This window comes from Protomyctophum parallelum, assembly GCF_964188405.1.
Source record: "Protomyctophum parallelum genome assembly, chromosome: 5".
NCBI classification, from domain to species: domain Eukaryota; kingdom Metazoa; phylum Chordata; class Actinopteri; order Myctophiformes; family Myctophidae; genus Protomyctophum; species Protomyctophum parallelum.
In genome coordinates this window covers 9,114,351-9,132,201 of record NC_139702.1, presented here as the reverse complement: position 1 = coordinate 9,132,201, position 17,851 = coordinate 9,114,351, and the positions used below count along the sequence as shown (strand labels likewise).

The 17,851-nt window shown below is 46.8% G+C and overlaps 2 protein-coding genes across 2 annotated transcripts in view; both read left to right on the top strand.

Moving 5' to 3' along the window:
- LOC310859365 (ras and Rab interactor 2-like) overlaps positions 1-14,364 on the top strand; it is a 74,478-nt gene extending 60,114 nt beyond the window's left edge. The window contains exon 13 of the transcript XR_014569296.1: positions 14,299-14,364. The gene's annotated coding sequence lies outside the window, so the exon portion shown is untranslated. The remainder of the gene's footprint in view (positions 1-14,298) is intronic.
- LOC310859367 (elongation factor 1-alpha 1) lies at positions 1,020-17,759 on the top strand. The gene is made up of 7 exons (XM_083765872.1): positions 1,020-1,170; positions 7,243-7,422; positions 10,361-10,657; positions 11,033-11,183; positions 11,551-11,807; positions 15,704-15,938; positions 17,123-17,759. Exons 1-7 carry the CDS (start codon positions 1,027-1,029, stop codon positions 17,245-17,247), a joined length of 1,389 nt encoding a protein of 462 aa, XP_083621998.1. The 5' UTR covers positions 1,020-1,026; the 3' UTR covers positions 17,248-17,759.
- Positions 17,760-17,851: the final 92 nt, after the last annotated feature.

Here is a 17,851-nt window from a genome sequence, read left to right as displayed (position 1 = left end):
TGATTATCATCAAAGTCAGATCTGAACCTGTTATGTTATGACCGACTCGGATAGTGAAATGCTGTCACCAGATGCCGCATTCCGTAATGTACGACACGAATTGGTGGGACGTACAGGTAAACAAAGTGATGCAATAGCCAGCCAGCACCTGCACAGAGGGAGGGTAACCTCACACTGCAGCCCTTCCCTCCTCTGCCACAGGCACAATTTATGCTGTTTTTGTAAGATGGAAAAGTTAGGAAAGGTAACAGACGGTGTCTTCAATCATGACTGTAACATTATGGGTTGAAATATGAGAACATTTTTAATAGCTTTCAGAAAGCTGAGAAATTAAGAAAGCGTGTATTTTGTCTCACATATTTTGTATTCATGCTCATGATAATCTCTCAAGGCAGATATTAATTTAGCATGAAGAAAATAATTATAATAACATTTCCAATGATGTAATTGTGTTCATGGAACCTACTTCCAGTAGGCTACTTGTGCTTCATTCATACTGTTTATAATTTACACTGGTATGGTGCCTGGTTATTTCAAATGATGTTGATGTGTTAGAGACGCATACTTCAATACTACATAATTATCACTTCTAATACAGGCCTATGTTCAGTTCAGTTCAGTTCAGACTTTATTGTCACAACACATTACAAGTAACATGGGTGAAATTTGGTTGTGCATACACTTATTGCAATTGACAATCAGAGTTACACCAGCTGCAGCCATATTTCGGCGCTGCTATATATATCCTGTCAAGGTGAAAATCATACATCACACGGTTCACACCTGAGGCGTGGTGCACCGAAAGTAGCAGATCTACAAGCTCACAAGGCTTGTGAGCTTGTAGATCTGCTATTTTTGGCACACTGCACGGCCGTACATGCATTGAGCATTAGCTGACACTTTCTTTGAACCCCCTTATTCCTCAGAATAGCTGGTGTCTGGTGAGCAGTAATGGGGAAAGAGAAGGTCCACATCTAACCCTTAACCCCCTTATTCCTCAGAATAGCCGGTGTCTGGTGAGCAGTAATGGGGAAAGAGAAGGTCCACATCAATATTGTGGTGATAGGCCACGTGGACTCTGGGAAGTCCACCACTACCGGCCACCTCATCTACAAGTGTGGAGGCATCGACAAGAGAACCATCGAGAAGTTTGAGAAGGAGGCTGCCGAGGTAGGACATGCCTAGATTTGGGTAGAATTTACCAGAACGTATACGTTTACTGTATTCTGTTTTTCTCCACTGCATGAGGGGCCTTCGATGTACCATATACCACTGGCTGCTAATGTTTATGTTTTGTTCACATTGGAGTTATTTGACACTGGCCCATGAAGGCTCTTTGTTCTACGCACAAACAGAACCATTTGCTGTACAGCATTACAATGTAAAAAGCATTGAAGGTGATTATCCATAGTAGGATACTTTACCAATTTTCCTCAATTTTGATCAAGATGGCAAGATAAAATGCCTATGTCCCTGGCCGGGTTATAGAGCACCGAAGTCTGACGTCACTTTCAGTAAAGGGCGTCAGTCCCCAGGTTCATGTATCTTTTTAGTTGCATTGGGGGATTTTAGATTGCTTCATATAACAACTGTATTTGAAAAAAATTGAGAAACTGTATTTGAAAAATAAACCGATCATCTCTGTCTTTCGGTCAGGGGGGTGGCTGTGTGTCGTTAATGATGTTCATTAATATTTGATACAGCCAGTTTCTGGAGAAAATGGAATTAATGTGGCCGCAAAAGCCTTGAAACTACATATGAAGGCAATGTCGCTGCTAATATACGTCACGCCCAGCTGTCGACACATTGCGTTCCTGAGATTCCTCGTTGACATAAGCTCAGCTGGTGGTGACTCAACTCGTACTAACCACGAAACATTAAATATCAATAAAATAAAAATAAACATTAACATTCAGTTTATGTTGTGCGACAGGCAGATGCAGCCACCCGCCTACCCGGAAATGTAGTCTGGGTTATTTGACTCGTTTCTAATGCTTATTTTGTTACTCTTTGGGTATATTTGTACATTTCCACCTTCAGTCGATGCTTCATATCCATATGAGTGAAAAGGCCGGGGTGATCGGTTTATTTTTCAAACGCAGTTCTTTATGAAGAGATCTAAAATCCCCCTATGGCCCCCCCAGTGCAACTAAAATACATGAACCTGGGGACTGACGCCCTCTACTGAAAGTGACGTCAGGACTTCGGTAGCCTGAGCTAACGTGTTAGGTTTCTGGTCTAGAGGGGCGGGTCGCGGCTGAGATTTGCGCACGCCCTGATTGGATCTCATCGATCTGTCCGTCACCCCCGGCCCCTCCTCTCCCCCCTAGTGCAGCGCTACGTCACATCATTTGGAGCGACGCCCACCCGGAAGGGTTGACTCCCACTTTTAGACCAGAGCGGCCAATGCGTTCCTCCAGGCTTTCAATTTTTGCACCAACAAAAATGAAAGCCTGGTACCGAGGCTAGGACTTCGGTGCTCTATACCAAAGACTCTAAAAATGGGACTCAATGTGATCCCGTTTTGGCACTCGGCATAAAGGGTTGTATTGAGGTTAAGTCCCTGCGACAGCCTAGCGTCATGTCCAGGCGGTATACTTCAAGAGCATCAACAAGCTGCCTCAAGCTACAGAAACAGGAGATAGGCTCCTGACCTATGGGCCTCATGGCTCCTGACCTATGGGCCTCATGGCTCCTGACCTATGGGTCTCATGGCTCCTGACCTATGGGCCTCATGGCTCCTGACCTATGGGCCTCATGGCTCCTGACCTATGGGTCTCATGGCTCCTGACCTATGGGTCTCATGGCTCCTGACCTATGGGTCTCATGGCTCCTGACCTATGGGTCTCATGGCTCCTGACCTATGGGTCTCATGGCTCCTGACCTATGGGTCTCATGGCTCCTGACCTATGGGCCTCATGGCTCCTGACCTATGGGTCTCATGGCTCCTGACCTATGGGTCTCATGGCTCCTGACCTATGGGTCTCATGGCTACTGACCTATGGGTCTCATGGCTCCTGACCTATGGGCCTCATGGCTCCTGACCTATGGGTCTCATGGCTCCTGACCTATGGGTCTCATGGCTCCTGACCTATGGGCCTCATGGCTCCTGACCTATGGGTCTCATGGCTCCTGAGCTATGGGTCTCATGGCTCCTGACCTATGGGCCTCATGGCTCCTGACCTATGGGTCTCATGGCTCCTGACCTATGGGTCTCATGGCTCCTGACCTATGGGCCTCATGGCTCCTGACCTATGGGTCTCATGGCTCCTGACCTATGGGTCTCATGGCTCCTGACCTATGGGTCTCATGGCTCCTGACCTATGGGTCTCATGGCTCCTGACCTATGGGTCTCATGGCTCCTGACCTATGGGTCTCATGGCTACTGACCTATGGGTCTCATGGCTCCTGACCTATGGGCCTCATGGCTCCTGACCTATGGGTCTCATGGCTCCTGACCTATGGGCCTCATGGCTCCTGACCTATGGGTCTCATGGCTCCTGACCTATGGGTCTCATGGCTCCTGACCTATGGGTCTCATGGCTACTGACCTATGGGTCTCATGGCTCCTGACCTATGGGCCTCATGGCTCCTGACCTATGGGTCTCATGGCTCCTGACCTATGGGTCTCATGGCTCCTGACCTATGGGTCTCATGGCTCCTGACCTATGGGTCTCATGGCTCCTGACCTATGGGTCTCATGGCTCCTGACCTATGGGCCTCATGGCTCCTGACCTATGGGTCTCATGGCTCCTGACCTATGGGTCTCATGGCTCCTGACCTATGGGTCTCATGGCTACTGACCTATGGGTCTCATGGCTCCTGACCTATGGGCCTCATGGCTCCTGACCTATGGGTCTCATGGCTCCTGACCTATGGGTCTCATGGCTCCTGACCTATGGGCCTCATGGCTCCTGACCTATGGGTCTCATGGCTCCTGACCTATGGGTCTCATGGCTCCTGACCTATGGGCCTCATGGCTCCTGACCTATGGGTCTCATGGCTCCTGACCTATGGGTCTCATGGCTCCTGACCTATGGGTCTCATGGCTCCTGACCTATGGGTCTCATGGCTCCTGACCTATGGGTCTCATGGCTCCTGACCTATGGGTCTCATGGCTCCTGACCTATGGGTCTCATGGCTCCTGACCTATGGGCCTCATGGCTCCTGACCTATGGGTCTCATGGCTCCTGACCTATGGGCCTCATGGCTCCTGACCTATGGGTCTCATGGCTCCTGACCTATGGGTCTCATGGCTCCTGACCTATGGGTCTCATGGCTCCTGACCTATGGGTCTCATGGCTCCTGACCTATGGGCCTCATGGCTCCTGACCTATGGGTCTCATGGCTCCTGACCTATGGGCCTCATGGCTCCTGACCTATGGGTCTCATGGCTCCTGACCTATGGGTCTCATGGCTACTGACCTATGGGTCTCATGGCTCCTGACCTATGGGTCTCATGGCTCCTGACCTATGGGCCTCATGGCTCCTGACCTATGGGTCTCATGGCTCCTGACCTATGGGTCTCATGGCTCCTGACCTATGGGTCTCATGGCTCCTGACCTATGGGTCTCATGGCTCCTGACCTATGGGTCTCATGGCTCCTGACCTATGGGTCTCATGGCTCCTGACCTATGGGTCTCATGGCTCCTGACCTATGGGTCTCATGGCTCCTGACCTATGGGTCTCATGGCTCCTGACCTATGGGTCTCATGGCTCCTGACCTATGGGTCTCATGGCTCCTGACCTATGGGTCTCATGGCTCCTGACCTATGGGCCTCATGGCTCCTGACCTATGGGCCTCATGGCTCCTGACCTATGGGCCTCATGGCTCCTGACCTATGGGCCTCATGGCTCCTGACCTATGGGTCTCATGGCTCCTGACCTATGGGTCTCATGGCTCCTGACCTATGGGTCTCATGGCTCCTGACCTATGGGTCTCATGGCTCCTGACCTATGGGTCTCATGGCTCCTGACCTATGGGTCTCATGGCTCCTGACCTATGGGTCTCATGGCTCCTGACCTATGGGTCTCATGGCTCCTGACCTATGGGTCTCATGGCTCCTGACCTATGGGCCTCATGGCTCCTGACCTATGGGCCTCATGGCTCCTGACCTATGGGCCTCATGGCTCCTGACCTATGGGCCTCATGGCTCCTGACCTATGGGCCTCATGGCTCCTGACCTATGGGTCTCATGGCTCCTGACCTATGGGTCTCATGGCTCCTGACCTCTCCTGACCTATGGGTCTCATGGCTCCGCAAGGCTTACTTACTGCCTATGAAAGAGGGTTCATTACTGGAGTGTACGTGCAGGAGCTTCAGACACAAAGACTGTTAAACTGGCTGTGTTTCAATAATAATGGTGACTAAAGTGACATTTGCATCGGAAAGACAACAAAAGTCTTCAATGACTGTGATGCTTGAGCATCAATGAAATGTAAGGAAATCCAACTATTTGTCAGGTCAGGTGGCTGAGAATGTCAATGCAGGAGACGATCGGACTGTCAGCAACTACATAGAGAGGGATGTTGTAGTTTATTATATGTATATAATGTTTTGATTTGTCTTTGACCTGTCCTGTTTGTGTCCCTATTCTTTTCTCCTTGCTCTCCCTGTCTCTGCCCTGATGCTTTTTTTGCACAAAAACTAATTACACCCACTTCTTTACACCTGTAAACCTGTGATATGACAATAACATTCATTCAGATTCTGATAGTTCAGTGGCGCAAACCCAGTGGCACTGGTCTACAAAGATGTGTCAGTCATCCTTACCATATTCTCCTCTAGTGGGCAAGTGTCTACTTTGATGGTAGGGCCCTTTCTGAAACCAGTCCCTTGACTTGAAGTGCTCTCGGGAGGTTCCCTCGTCAGGAAGTGCCCCTCCAGCTGAATCAAGTTCCCTTGATTAGGGTGCTGGGTATAAAAAACTGGAAATACACTCGCCCTCCTTGTGCAGAAACAGGAAACAGACACCATTCGTTGCCATGGTTACCATCATGCAATTGTGTTATCTGTTATTTTGTTTGTACAGTTATATTGCATTGCATCGTGTATGTTTGTGTGACATGTGGATTTCATTAATATGGAAAAAGCAAAAGGAAATACAGCGTGACTGTCAAAAATCACATGTCATATACATCCATGGTGTTTATAAATCATTGTGTGGTTTCATTTATAGTTTTTTCACGGTGGGGTAAATAAAGAGCCCTTGTGAACATCAGTTGGAGCGTTATCTATTCTGCATCAGATGAAGATTGTTTAGGAGGAGTTTATTTATCATTTATTTGTGGTGGTACTGACATTTGTAGGTCGCGGTTTCCATGCGGACAGAGAGCAGGGCTGCACAAGGCAATCGAGTCTAGATCGGCACAGACTCGCTCTTGAGGGCTTTATAAGCCACTTCCACTCAAGGCTGCTTGGTTTCGGACGACACTTAATATGGCGCAGCCTCGCGTGAACGCGCATATCGAGGGCAAGTGTGTAGAGCGAGTGGCGAGGAGCTGATTTCAGAAAGGGGGTAGTGGTCTCTTCCAGGATGACAATGCCGCCGCCCACAGGGCACTGAAAGGACAGCTATGAGAATCATATGCTATGGCAGGCCATCACACAGTCACCAGATCTCACAACTATGGGAGATTTTGATCCAGCGATGTCCAGTGACCAGACCACCGCCAAACCTTTTAACTTTTATACCTCAATAGATGATCTAGTAAAAATTACTACTAGGGTTACAGAAGAGGATCATTACTGGGACTATACAGTTTAATATATACATTGGAGAAGAGCTTCACTCAAAGGAAAGCACATGTTAACCAAACCACAATAATCCCTATTCTATACTTGGGTTATTATAAAATAGCTGATCAATAATCTCACAGCACATCACATCGTGACACACTGTGAGCTTGTACATCTGTTGACATGACATGCCCAACATAGGGTCCCCGGGGTTAACGTGCTTAAAACCAGTTTGGGCGGGAACCCCTTTTGGTGTTAGCATTGTGTTATGCTTTAGCTATTGAAAAATAGCAGATCTACAAGCTCACTCGGTGGCGCGCTATGAGCTTGTAGGTCTGCTATTTTTTTTTAATCAAAGAACGACTGACATAGAAACATAGCTTTTTCAGAAAACTGTCAGGATGTAGAAGAAAATTTTAGAATCTGATCTCAGGTCAGAATGGGTTAACCTTTGGCAATGTGAAGCTATCTAAGCAGCGTGTTCTCCTGTTCCTATCCTGTAGATGGGGAAGGGTTCCTTCAAATACGCCTGGGTGCTGGACAAGCTGAAGGCAGAGCGTGAGCGCGGCATCACCATCGACATCTCCCTGTGGAAGTTTGAGACCACACGATACTACGTCACCATCATCGACGCTCCAGGACACAGGGACTTCATCAAGAACATGATCACCGGAACCTCCCAGGTAGAGAGAGAGAGCAGGGGAGGGGAGAACCACTGAACATGATCACCGGAACCTCCCAGGTAGAGAGAGAGCAGGGGAGGGGAGAACCACTGAACATGATCACCGGAACCTCCCAGGTAGAGAGAGAGAGCAGGGGAGGGGAGAACCACTGAACATGATCACCGGAACCTCCCAGGTAGAGAGAGAGAGCAGGGGAGGGGAGAACCACTGAACATGATCACCGGAACCTCCCAGGTAGAGAGAGAGAGCAGGGGAGGGGAGAACCACTGAACATGATCACCGGAACCTCCCAGGTAGAGAGAGAGCAGGGGAGGGGAGAACCACTGAACATGATCACCGGAACCTCCCAGGTAGAGAGAGAGAGCAGGGGAGGGGAGAACCACTGAACATGATCACCGGAACCTCCCAGGTAGAGAGAGAGAGCAGGGGAGGGGAGAACCACTGAACATGATCACCGGAACCTCCCAGGTAGAGAGAGAGAGCAGGGGAGGGGAGAACCACTGAACATGATCACCGGAACCTCCCAGGTAGAGAGAGAGAGCAGGGGAGGGGAGAACCACTGAACATGAGAGAGAGAGAGAGAGAACGAGAGAGGGGGGGTGGGGGGGGGGGAGTACGGTAAGGAGTGGAAGATAAGTATATACTTCTCTACCGCTCCCTACTGTATCTTCATAAATGTGAGAGCAAAGTAGACACCTTACTTAAATCAGTGATATTCAACCTTTTTCATTTCAAGGACCCACAATTTGATATACATTAATTAGGGCCGGCTATGGAGTATGGACCCCCATTTGATATCAAGTCGGACCCCAATCTGCAATGTGAAATCCTCAGTGTTCATTTTACTCTGAGAGTGAAATGGACCAAGAATCAGGATGGGTCCATTTGTTTCCTAAATATCAAGGATTCTAGCTATAGGGATCCCCTTGAGACACCTCTAGGTCTAGGACCCCTGGGGTCCCCGGATGCCACATTGAAGACCACTACCACTGCCTTAGAAACAGACATAAAATAAATGTAACTTTAACCGATAAAGTGCAGTGAGGCTGCTTCACTCTGAAAGGATTGATTTTCCAATGATGACTTTCTCATTGTACAATATTCTGCATATTAATTACACGATTATTCAGTAATTTGCTACAAAATAGCTTAAATCTTCTGCTTGATTAGCACACCCGTCTTATTTGACAACAGAGGTCTACTACTGTCAGAATCGAGTTCTCAACAGAATGTTGTAGTGATTTAACATTAGCGTTGATGATCTTGCTAAAGTGGGGGTGGCATTTTTGCAGCGTACAAAATTACAGCACATCCTTTCTGTAAGAATGATACAAAGAAGCAATAAGTATTGTAGTATTAAATAGTGCCTCATTCAGATTTAGATTTTGGCATGGTTACTGTGCTTAATGTTTACATGGAAGCTGATATTAATTTATACCCGCGATACATGATTTCACATACACTACATTCTAGTTTAGAGTGAACATTCAAGGTCTATAAAGAAGCTGTAAGCTATATTAATTGGTTAAAACAAAAACAGTATTTAACTGTTTAAAAATTCTGTATTCCAATAGTAATCATTGTTATAGACTCTATAACTGATCCTGACTCCCTGACCGTCTAGCTATTTTCGTAAGAAGAAAAGCCACAAAGATCATTATCAGATTGTGTTCCAGTTCCAATAGTTAATAGATACAAATAAATTGTATCTATCTTGTGATGATAATTAGAAAGGACTGTAAATCTATACCTTCAATAACCCAGCCGGAGACCAAATACCGTGCTGTATTTACCTTAAAATGAGTGAGTAGCCCTTTACATTTTAAATGACAGTCACTTTACCAAACAATAGAAAGATACCTTAAAAAATGATTTGGAGGCATTTGAAATAATAATAAAGTTCTGAGAAAAGTTTAAGGTTTTAAGGTTTTTTTGTTGGTATAAAGTCAATCTACATAGAGAGTGTGCTACATGGTTCAGAATATGATAGTATAATACATCAATATAATTTAGAATAATCAATTGTTCCAAGATGGATTCCAAATGAACCACTGAACTGAACCCCCTCTTCACAGTATTGTTCCAGGCTAAATACTGCAGAACACGTCAGATTTGTTGATATAAAGTTCATTGGCGGTGGCGCTGGTTGTCGAGCGCTCATTGGTCCACCGCATAGATGATGAGGATGGCGTAGCGACGTAGAGTTCATCTTCCTTGGTTCAGCACATCGATGGCCATAGACCGGGAAAGCACAGAGGCTGGCGTTGCCAGGCAACCTGTAGATAACTTTCCCTGCACTGTGCTAAGTTACTAGGCCAAGGTCAAACTAGACTGATAACACGGCAGCTGCATGTTGCATTAAAAAACAGCGCCTACCATAACTTGGTGACTGAGAAGAGACAGTATGGCGACTGAACAAGATATTAAATGGGACAGATGAAAAACATATTTTGGCCATAAACATGAATGACATGACATGACATTAATGATGATAAGGAGAACAACCTGGAGTAAACAGGCAGTAGACTAAGGGTAAAATGATGATATGAAGACTGAGGAGTAAGGTGACAATATGAATGACCTATCTGGAACACGGTCAGGGTTAAAGTTCTGTCTGAGCTGACCAACAGAATATGATGGAGTAGCCAACTTGACATGACATGTAAACAACATATCAGAATGATCTAACAATAGTGTCTGCTCATTCATTTGTTTCATCCCTTTTGTTTAACCTACGTTTTCTCTCCTGGTTGGATTAAATCGGTATCATGACCTGAAAATGTATTTTCTGTTTACTAAAGCGCTGGAAAGACGGGGAGACCCCTGTTACTGAACAATGTATAGCAATGTTTGACTCTTAAAATAAGAGTTAAATAGAGCTATATAATATAGCTCTATTTAACTCTCATTTTAAGGACTCTATCCCTCTTCCACTCAGGCGGACTGCGCCGTGCTGATCGTGGCTGCGGGTGTGGGTGAGTTCGAGGCTGGTATCTCCAAGAACGGGCAGACCCGCGAGCATGCCCTGCTGGCCTACACGCTGGGCGTGAAGCAGCTCATCGTGGGCGTCAACAAGATGGACTCCACCGAGCCCAACTACAGCCAGAAGCGCTACGAGGAGATCGTGAAGGAAGTCAGCACCTACATCAAGAAGATTGGCTTCAACCCCGACACGGTGGCCTTTGTCCCGATCTCTGGCTGGAACGGTGACAACATGCTGGAGGCCAGCCCTAATGTTAGTGGAGAGTAACACCCTCAATGTTTGTTCCTGGGGTCCATATAAAATACATACAAAAACACATGAATACATAATTACAAATACATTCTACAAGATTAAATACATGAAAGTACCTTTTCCACATATAAAGAACATGAAATACCGTTTGCAGTGCAACATAACGCATACAGTAAAGCCTATTTAATCCACACGCACGTGAATCCTTTTTTTTCTCCACAAATCAGACTGAATAACGCTTTACAGATCTGCGAGGTTCCATTTGGAACCCCCTCCAGGAACCCTGACCCCACTTTGAGAACGAATGTATTTGACAGTGTGGCAGTGGCACATAACAATAGCAAGGGGGGGGTCTATCCTTTTTTGTTCCTATAGATGACCTGGTTCAAGGGCTGGAAGATCAACCGTAAAGATGGCAACGCCTCAGGCACGACCCTGCTAGAGGCTCTGGATGCCATCCAGCCACCGACCCGTCCCACTGACAAACCCCTCCGTCTGCCTCTGCAAGATGTCTACAAGATCGGAGGTGAGGAAGGAAGGAGTCTGTCTGTCTGTCTGTTCTGTGCGTTCGTTCGTTCGTCGTTCGTGCGTGTGTGTGCGTGTGCGTGTGTGTGTGTGTGTGTGTGTGTGTGTGCGCGTGTATTTTCCCCAATATTAATACACCGCTTTATTTTTTTAAATTTAATATTCACGCTCCGTGAGAATGTACTCCTGACACAAACATCAGTTCGGAAAATATATATATTTTCAGGCAAATTAAGAAAAACCCTGTGGTCTGTGAGGTTCTGTAGACATTCATTTAAGTAACGGGCTGATTAAAAACAACAAACCCTGTTAAAACATCAAGTCGTCGTCGTCGTCGTCATCATACAGCTCACCATCTTGTCTGCCAGGTATCGGTACCGTCCCGGTGGGCCGTGTTGAGACAGGACTGCTGAAGCCGGGGATGGTTGTGACGTTTGCTCCTGTCAACGTGACCACTGAGGTCAAGTCTGTGGAGATGCATCACGAGGCGCTGATCGAGGCGCTGCCCGGGGACAACGTGGGCTTCAACGTCAAGAATGTGTCCGTCAAGGACATCCGCCGTGGCAATGTGGCCGGAGACAGCAAGAATGACCCTCCCCAGGAGGCGGCAGGCTTCACCTCCCAGGTCTGTATACTGTTATACCCTCCCCAGGAGGAGGCAGGCTTCACCTCCCAGGTCTGTATACTGTTATACCCTCCCCAGGAGGAGGCCGGCTTCACCTCCCAGGTCTGTATACTGTTATACCCTCCCCAGGAGGAGGCCGGCTTCACCTCCCAGGTCTGTATACTGTTATACCCTCCCCAGGAGGAGGCCGGCTTCACCTCCCAGGTCTGTATACTGTTATACCCTCCCCAGGAGGAGGCAGGCTTCACCTCCCAGGTCTGTATACTGTTATACCCTCCCCAGGAGGAGGCCGGCTTCACCTCCCAGGTCTGTATACTGTTATACCCTCCCCAGGAGGAGGCCGGCTTCACCTCCCAGGTCTGTATACTGTTATACCCTCCCCAGGAGGCGGCAGGCTTCACCTCCCAGGTCTGTATACTGTTATACCCTCCCCAGGAGGAGGCAGGCTTCACCTCCCAGGTCTGTATACTGTTATACCCTCCCCAGGAGGAGGCCGGCTTCACCTCCCAGGTCTGTATACTGTTATACCCTCCCCAGGAGGAGGCCGGCTTCACCTCCCAGGTCTGTATACTGTTATACCCTCCCCAGGAGGAGGCCGGCTTCACCTCCCAGGTCTGTATACTGTTATACCCTCCCCAGGAGGAGGCCGGCTTCACCTCCCAGGTCTGTATACTGTTATACCCTCCCCAGGAGGAGGCAGGCTTCACCTCCCAGGTCTGTATACTGTTATACCCTCCCCAGGAGGAGGCCGGCTTCACCTCCCAGGTCTGTATACTGTTATACCCTCCCCAGGAGGAGGCCGGCTTCACCTCCCAGGTCTGTATACTGTTATACCCTCCCCAGGAGGAGGCAGGCTTCACCTCCCAGGTCTGTATACTGTTATACCCTCCCCAGGAGGAGGCAGGCTTCACCTCCCAGGTCTGTATACTATTATACCCTCCCCAGGAGGAGGCCGGCTTCACCTCCCAGGTCTGTATACTGTTATACCCTCCCCAGGAGGAGGCCGGCTTCACCTCCCAGGTCTGTATACTGTTATACCCTCCCCAGGAGGAGGCCGGCTTCACCTCCCAGGTCTGTATACTGTTATACCCTCCCCAGGAGGAGGCCGGCTTCACCTCCCAGGTCTGTATACTGTTATACCCTCCCCAGGAGGAGGCCGGCTTCACCTCCCAGGTCTGTATACTGTTATACCCTCCCCAGGAGGAGGCCGGCTTCACCTCCCAGGTCTGTAAACTGTTATACCCTCCCCAGGAGGAGGCCGGCTTCACCTCCCAGGTCTGTATACTGTTATACCCTCCCCAGGAGGAGGCAGGCTTCACCTCCCAGGTCTGTAAACTGTTATACCCTCCCCAGGAGGAGGCCGGCTTCACCTCCCAGGTCTGTAAACTGTTATACCCTCCCCAGGAGGAGGCAGGCTTCACCTCCCAGGTCTGTATACTGTTCAACCAGCTGGCTCCGAAAAGGTCTCTGACCGTCACTAGTACACTGCAGGGGGAATAATTTAGCATTATCCCATTCTGACCTGAGATCAGATTCATACGAGGTTTCCACTGGACACACACTGGTCTGATTAACCCATTCTGACCTGAGATCAGATTTAAAAAATGTCAGTCGTTCTTCGATTTTTCAAAAATAGCAGACCTACAAGCTCGTATCGCGCCACTCGGTGGCGCGATATGAGCTTGTAGATCTGCTATTTTTCAATAGCTAAAGCATAACATGATGCCAACACCAAAATGGGTGCCCGGTCAGAATGGGTTATACCACAGGTAGTTTCGAGGAAGCAATCTGATTGGTTGAAATAGCTCTCTACCCATGCTTCAAACGAGCATCACCGCGCACCTAATCAAAACATAACAAACAGCTGTGCCGGGCAGTCCCCGCAGGCAGTTGGAGCAGCTAAGCTAGGTGTTTACACAGGACATTTTAGGTCGTAATGGCTACATCTGTCATCAAATAAATTTGTTTTTGTATCGAATATCTTAGTTATAAGGGTAACTGTGGTATTATCACAATATTACACTCAAGGATGTGCTTTACGTCATAAATGGCACTCTGCTTACGGAACTTGCCTATCGGATCGTTCTTGCAGCAACGTAGGCGTGCCATTAATGACTGTAACGCACACACTCCTGTAATTGCTTAATAAACCACTTAAACCCTATATACAGGCGTCTATCCTTGGCTCCCTCCTGTTTTCACTCCACATTACATTTATTTGCAGAAAATTGCAGATCTACCAGCTCAAAATGCATAGCTTTGTGAACCTTGCGATGAGTTGTGAGCTTGTAGTTTGAATATTTTTGCCAAATGTTCACGCCAGTGACGCGATGGTTCATGCGGTTAAAATGCATCTAGTAATCAGATAGCTATCTGGTTGTTTCCAAAACACATCAAATAAAAAAAAATCAAGTGTAAATGCATAGAAGTTAGATGCATTATAGATGGACTGAAATTAAAATGATCTGATTACACAAGATACATTTTAAAGGTATATTCAGTGATTTCACTCAAAAAACCTTAGGTTTCGTTTTTGGCTGTGGGACCCAGCCTTTCGTCCAATCAGGATAGAGAGTCAAAAACGAAACCTAAGGTTTTTTGACCCCCAGGGGTTAACTGGGGACAGGGAGGAACTCCTTATATGGCCAGCACACGCTATAGTAGGGAGGATTATCACAACAAAACAAAAAAATAAGTGATATTTGAATTAAGTGAAATCACTGAATATACCTTTAACCACTTTCAACCCACTATTTTGGGCATTTCATTCACTGAACGCAAGCCATTTGTATTCATTTTGTAGGCTATCAGTTGCATTTTGAGCAGAATTATTAGGTCCCTCAGCGTGTTTGCCAGTGTCGACCGACTCAGCAAAGTTTCACGGTTCAGCTTCAGAGCAGACGCGAGAATGAGAGGACCTCCCGCAAAATAGAAAATGGCCAATTAGACACCTAACGTTGGAATTGTTGTTAATGTTGTTAAAATATGGGCGCAAAATATGGGCGCAAATTGTTCTGTGAATCGGGGCCCATTGTGAGCTTGCATTGTGGCTTGTACTTTGTAGATCTAGTATTTCTGCCATTTTCAAAAGATTGTTTGCCAGTAAAGCCTCATCAAAGACATGCACCAACAACTGATATGCACGTATTTGCTTGTCTTTAGTGAGGATCTGATTGGACAAGGACAACGGACCACAGTCAGACAGCCAGGCGAACAGGATGTAAATAAAGCTAGCTTGCGCATGTGGAACAGTTTTGTTGGGTGTTTGTGACAGAAGATGGTTACTACTGCATGGTTGCTACTGTCAGTGGGACAAATGAGCATTTGAAATAATCAGGATCCATATGTACAGGTAGCTTACTACAATTAGCTTTATTTATGAATGTGAGTATACTCGATGACCAATGTAGTACTGGTTGCAGCACAACCTTTATTATCCCTTCAACCTCTTTTTGTCTTTGCCGTGCGTGCGTGCGTGCGTGGTAGGTAGGTTTGTTCATTTCTTTTTATATATATATATTTTATCCCACGATTTTGTAACCCATTTTTCACCCCTGTGTCAATCATCTAATCAGATCCTGGGCTCTACACACCCTCCACCAACCTAGTCCCCATATATGGGGGACAAGGGGAGAGCAACGGACTTGAACTCATGCTTCCTTCATGCCTGAGTGTCCAAGTTGCTCCTTTGCACCTGACAGGGGGGAGTTTCCCTGGTTGGACGTAGCGCGTGGAAGGAACACGTAATTCCAACCAGTTCCTTTCCCCTCCATCAGGCGCCCCGGCTGGCCAGGGGGAGGTATAGTTTAGAGACCAGGATCACTGCATGTTTTTTGTGAGGGTACCTACCCTAGGTAGGTTTGTTCTTACATGCCGTTGCTGTTGATCATCCGCAGGTGATCATCCTAAACCATCCTGGACAGATCAGTGCGGGCTATGCCCCCGTGCTGGACTGCCACACTGCCCACATCGCCTGCAAGTTCGCTGAGCTGAAGGAGAAGATTGACCGTCGCTCTGGCAAGAAGCTGGAGGACAACCCCAAGTTCCTCAAGTCTGGTGACGCAGCCATCGTGGATATGATCCCTGGTAAACCCATGTGTGTGGAGAGCTTCTCTGAGTACCCACCGCTGGGTAAGTAATAATAATAATAATAATAATAATGGAGTGCGTTTTTGGTGCTTACTCAAAGCGCTTTCTTTATATATTCATACATTGGGAGTAGTAGCTTTTCATTTTCACTTTGCCCAAATTCAATGCACTTAAGGAAACAGTCATGTACAGAGCCTTTGCATACTTGCGTGTGCTCCGCCCAAATTTGACTCTAAAATGCTTTGTGTTTCAAAAGGAAACTTAAGGCAGCAATAGTCAGAAAGGAAATTAGATTAGGTTGTCATTGTTTTTTTGTTTTGTTTTTTTGGACAGACTTATTGTTTTACTGTTAATGTACATTTTGTTCTCTAAGTTTGTGTGTTTGTTCACCAACATTGATCATACTGTACTGTATTTTATGATTTGTATTGTGACGCTTTGCCTGGACTCCAGGAAGAATAGTCTCTACTACGGTGTAGACTAATGGGGATCCTTAATAAACTAAACTAAACTTTTTATTGTAGGGGTACAACTATTGATTATTATTTGTATTTTCCTAATCGAATAACCAAGAAGAATCAAGATTATATATATATGTGTGTGTGTGTGTGTGTGTGTGTGTGTGTGTGTGTGTGTGCGTGTGTGCGTGCGTGTGTGTGCGTGCGCATGTGTTTTAAACTGTTCCGCAAGTTATGATTATTGATTATTTTATTTAAATAATTATTTCTTTTTTATTTCATCCATTAATTGATTACCTGTTGTGCCCCTAATGACAATAACATGTTTATTTATCTGCAATGCTTGGAAAATGTAGATTTATTTCACGAGGAGAGGCCTTATTTTAGTACACATGCTGCTAGTATGTGTTTTCAGAAATACTGTAAATAATGTCCTTTAAAACCTTTATCAAAAAGGCCATGCATGTCCGGCGTGCAAACTGGTGTGGGCATGGTTAACGGCCCTCTCCCATGTGATGTTCTCAGGTCGTTTTGCAGTGCGTGACATGCGTCAGACGGTGGCGCTGGGGTCATGGTTAACGGCCCTCTCCCATGTGATGTTCTCAGGTCGTTTTGCAGTGCGTGACATGCGTCAGACGGTGGCGCTGGGGTCATGGTTAACGGCCCTCTCCCATGTGATGTTCTCAGGTCGTTTTGCAGTGCGTGACATGCGTCAGACGGTGGCGCTGGGGTCATGGTTAACGGCCCTCTCCCATGTGATGTTCTCAGGTCGTTTTGCAGTGCGTGACATGCGTCAGACGGTGGCGGTGGGGGTGATCAAAGCTGTGGAGAAGAAAGCCCCGACCAGTGGAAAGGTCACCAAGTCCGCTCAGAAGGCACAGAAGGTCAAATGAACGTCGTGCTGGGCTGCTGCCCCAAACACTCGCCGAAGACACTCCAACACTCCACCTCTTCTGCAGAGCATCGTCAACGTTTGGTCAGTTATCACAATGCATCGCAAAAGCAGACGAAGGAAAAACAATCTATTGGCAGTAGATTAAATGTCCTGTTCTGTGTAGGTTTTTATTGCAATTTGACTTATTTTTATGGTGATGCAGCGTTACAAACTTGCTATTATGGTATTGCGTTATGGTTCTCTCTGAAATGAAGAGCAGTGATATACTTTTGTTTGTGTGCAATCATAATTACTGTTAATAAGATTGATATGTTCTTTGTCGGTTCAATATTCAAGTAATGTTCTGTGTTCTATAGCTTTAAAGACCTGCATATATAGTAGACTGGTGTCTTGCATGTTCACCGTGCACTTTAACATGGAAATCTTAAAAAGCTCTTTAACAGAAAATGTTACCATTTCCAGCACTTTAATCTATGTAACCTGTGAACCGGTCTTAATCATATTAAAGATGTTAAAACATATGACTCTAATATCAATAGTATATCATTTAGCGTTTAATTTGTAAATGACTGCAAAGTAGTAGCCAGAGCAATGTGTGTGTG

Bases quoted from the DNA above. Each gene is read 5' to 3' on its own strand.
- LOC310859367 (XM_083765872.1), top strand. From the start codon at position 1,027: ATGGGGAAAGAGAAGGTCCACATCAATATTGTGGTGATAGGCCACGTG. The intron at 10,658-11,032 runs GTTAGTGGAGAG...TTGTTCCTATAG, and splicing joins TGCTGGAGGCCAGCCCTAAT to ATGACCTGGTTCAAGGGCTG. The intron at 11,184-11,550 runs GTGAGGAAGGAA...CTTGTCTGCCAG, and splicing joins AGATGTCTACAAGATCGGAG to GTATCGGTACCGTCCCGGTG.